General features: G+C 41.1%; 1 protein-coding gene across 1 annotated transcript; it reads left to right on the top strand.

Moving 5' to 3' along the window:
* Positions 1-1,052: 1,052 nt before the first annotated feature.
* LOC103194110 (olfactory receptor 1A1-like) lies at positions 1,053-2,054 on the top strand. Its single transcript, XM_007937465.2, has one exon. It carries the CDS (start codon positions 1,104-1,106, stop codon positions 2,052-2,054), a length of 951 nt encoding a protein of 316 aa, XP_007935656.1. The 5' UTR covers positions 1,053-1,103.
* Positions 2,055-2,421: the final 367 nt, after the last annotated feature.

Below are 2,421 nucleotides of genomic sequence, written 5' to 3'. Positions count from 1 at the left end.
TTGGAAGTTGTCAAAAATGAAATGGAATGCATAAAGAGTGACATCCTAGGCATTAATGAGTTGAAATGGACTGCTTTTGGCCATTTTGAATCAGACAGCCTTATGATCTACTATGCCAGGAATGACAAACTGAAGAGGAATGGGGTGGCATTCATCATCACAAAGAATGTCTCAAGATCTATTCTGAAGTACAATGCTGTCAGTGATAGGATAATATCCCCACACACCTACAAGGAGGACCAATTAATACTAATATTATTCAAATTTACGCACCAACCACCAAAGCCAAAGATGAGGAAATTGAAGATTTTTACCAACTTCTGCAGCCTGAAATTGACCAAACATGCAGTCAGGATGTGTTGATTATCACTGGTGATTGGAATGCAAAAGTAGGAAACAAAGAAAAGTCACCGTAGTTGGAAAAATGGTCTTGGTGATAGAAATAATGCTGGAGATCACATGGCAGAATTTTGCAAGACCAAAGACTTATTCATTGCAAATATCTTTTTTCAACAACATAAATGGCAGCAATACATGTGGACTTTGCCAGATGGATTACACATTAATCAGATAGACTATCTCTGTGGAAAGTAGTGATGGAAAAGCTCAATATCTTCAGCAAAAACAAGGCCAGGAGCTGACTGTGCAACTGCTGCTCATATGCTCAAGTTGAAACTGAAGAAAATTAAAACAAGTCCATGAGAGCCAAAATACGACCTTGATTATATCCCTCCTGAATTTAGAAACCATCTAAAGAATAGATTTGCTGTACTGACCACCAATGAAAGGTAAGGAAAGGTAAGTTAGAAAGATAAGGAGCTTTGGTGATATAGTGATTGAGGCCTTTGGCTGCCAACCAAAATGTTGGTAGTTCAAGCCTACCAGCTATTCTGTAGAAGAAAGATGAGGCAGTCCACTTCTGTAAAGACTTACAGCCTTGGAAACCCAGTGGAGTCGGAACTAACTCGATGACAGTGACTTTGGTTTGTTTTTTTGTGTTTGAAATGTAGCTGAACTTTAGAGTCTAAACTGGTAGATAAGGATGATCACACAGTGACTTCATTAATAATCTGGACTCTTCTTCCTTTCATACTGAAGGAGCCATGAGGGAAGAAAACCAGTCCTCTACTCAGGAAGGAAACCAATCATCTACACTGGGTTTCATTCTCCTGGGAATTACCAGTCAGCAGGAGCAGGAAGTTGTCTTCTTCATCCTCTTCCTGTTTATTTACTCCATCACACTGATTGGAAACCTGCTCATCATCTTGGCCATTCGCTCTGATGTTCGCCTTCACAACCCCATGTACTTTTTCCTTGCCAATCTCTCCTTTGTTGACATCCTCTTCTCGTCTGTAACCGTCCCTAAGATGCTAACAAACCACCTCTTGGGCACCAAAGCCATTTCCTTTGGAGGATGCTTAACACAGATGTATTTCATGATTGCCTTTGCTAACACAGATAGCTATATCTTGGCTGTGATGGCATATGATCGTGCTGTGGCCATCAGCCGCCCTCTTCATTACACAACAATTATCAGTCCAAGGCCTTGTGTTCTTCTTGTGGTAGGATCTTGGGTGATTGGAAACACCAATGCCCTCCCCCACACTCTGCTTACAGCTAGTCTGTCCTTCTGTGGCAACCATGAAGTGGCCAATTTCTACTGTGACATTTCCTCTTTGCTCAAGTTGTCCTGTTCTGATACCCACTTAAATGTGAAAATGATGTATGTCGGAGTTGGCTTTTTCTGTGTGCCTTTAGCGGGCATCATTATCTCCTATATTCGGGTCTTTGCCACTATCTTACAGGTTCCATCTACCAAAGGCATGCTCAAAGCCTTCTCTACCTGTGGCTCCCACCTCACAGTTGTTTCTTTGTATTACGGGACAGTGATGGGCATGTATTTCCACCCTCCAACCAGTTACAGCCTAAAGGATGCAGTGATAACAGCAATGTACACAGCAGTGACCCCATTGTTAAATCCTTTCATCTACAGTCTGAGAAACCGGGACATGAAGGCTGCCTTGCAGAAACTCTTCAGCAAGGGTATTTCCTGAGAACCAATGTGAAGTCATACATTGAGGATTCACTTGAGAGTCTAATCCCAATATCATCCCCTACCAAGAACCATCGTTGATCTTTCCAGCCAGTAATTTCTTCTCATCAGAAATCTTCTAATACTTTGATGAAGTATCTTAGAAACACTTTGTACACATTGTTGCCCCTTTGGACAAAGAGGAAGTATAGAAATATTGTGAGAAATCACATAAGCTCATGCTTTGAAGGATATTTATCACTACTGAAATACCAATTTTTATGCACTATTATGTTTAATCATCACTACTATTATTATAGGGAGCCCTGGTGGTGCAGTGTTTCAAACATTTGGGTGCAAACCAAAAGGTCAGCCATTCAAACCTGCCA

Source organism: Orycteropus afer, unplaced genomic scaffold, assembly GCF_000298275.1.
Source record: "Orycteropus afer afer isolate SDZICR_OR568_19922 unplaced genomic scaffold, OryAfe1.0 scaffold00042, whole genome shotgun sequence".
NCBI lineage: Eukaryota > Metazoa > Chordata > Mammalia > Tubulidentata > Orycteropodidae > Orycteropus > Orycteropus afer.
The sequence above is the reverse complement of the archived record's forward strand: the minus strand, read 5'-3'. Positions and strand labels throughout refer to the sequence as shown.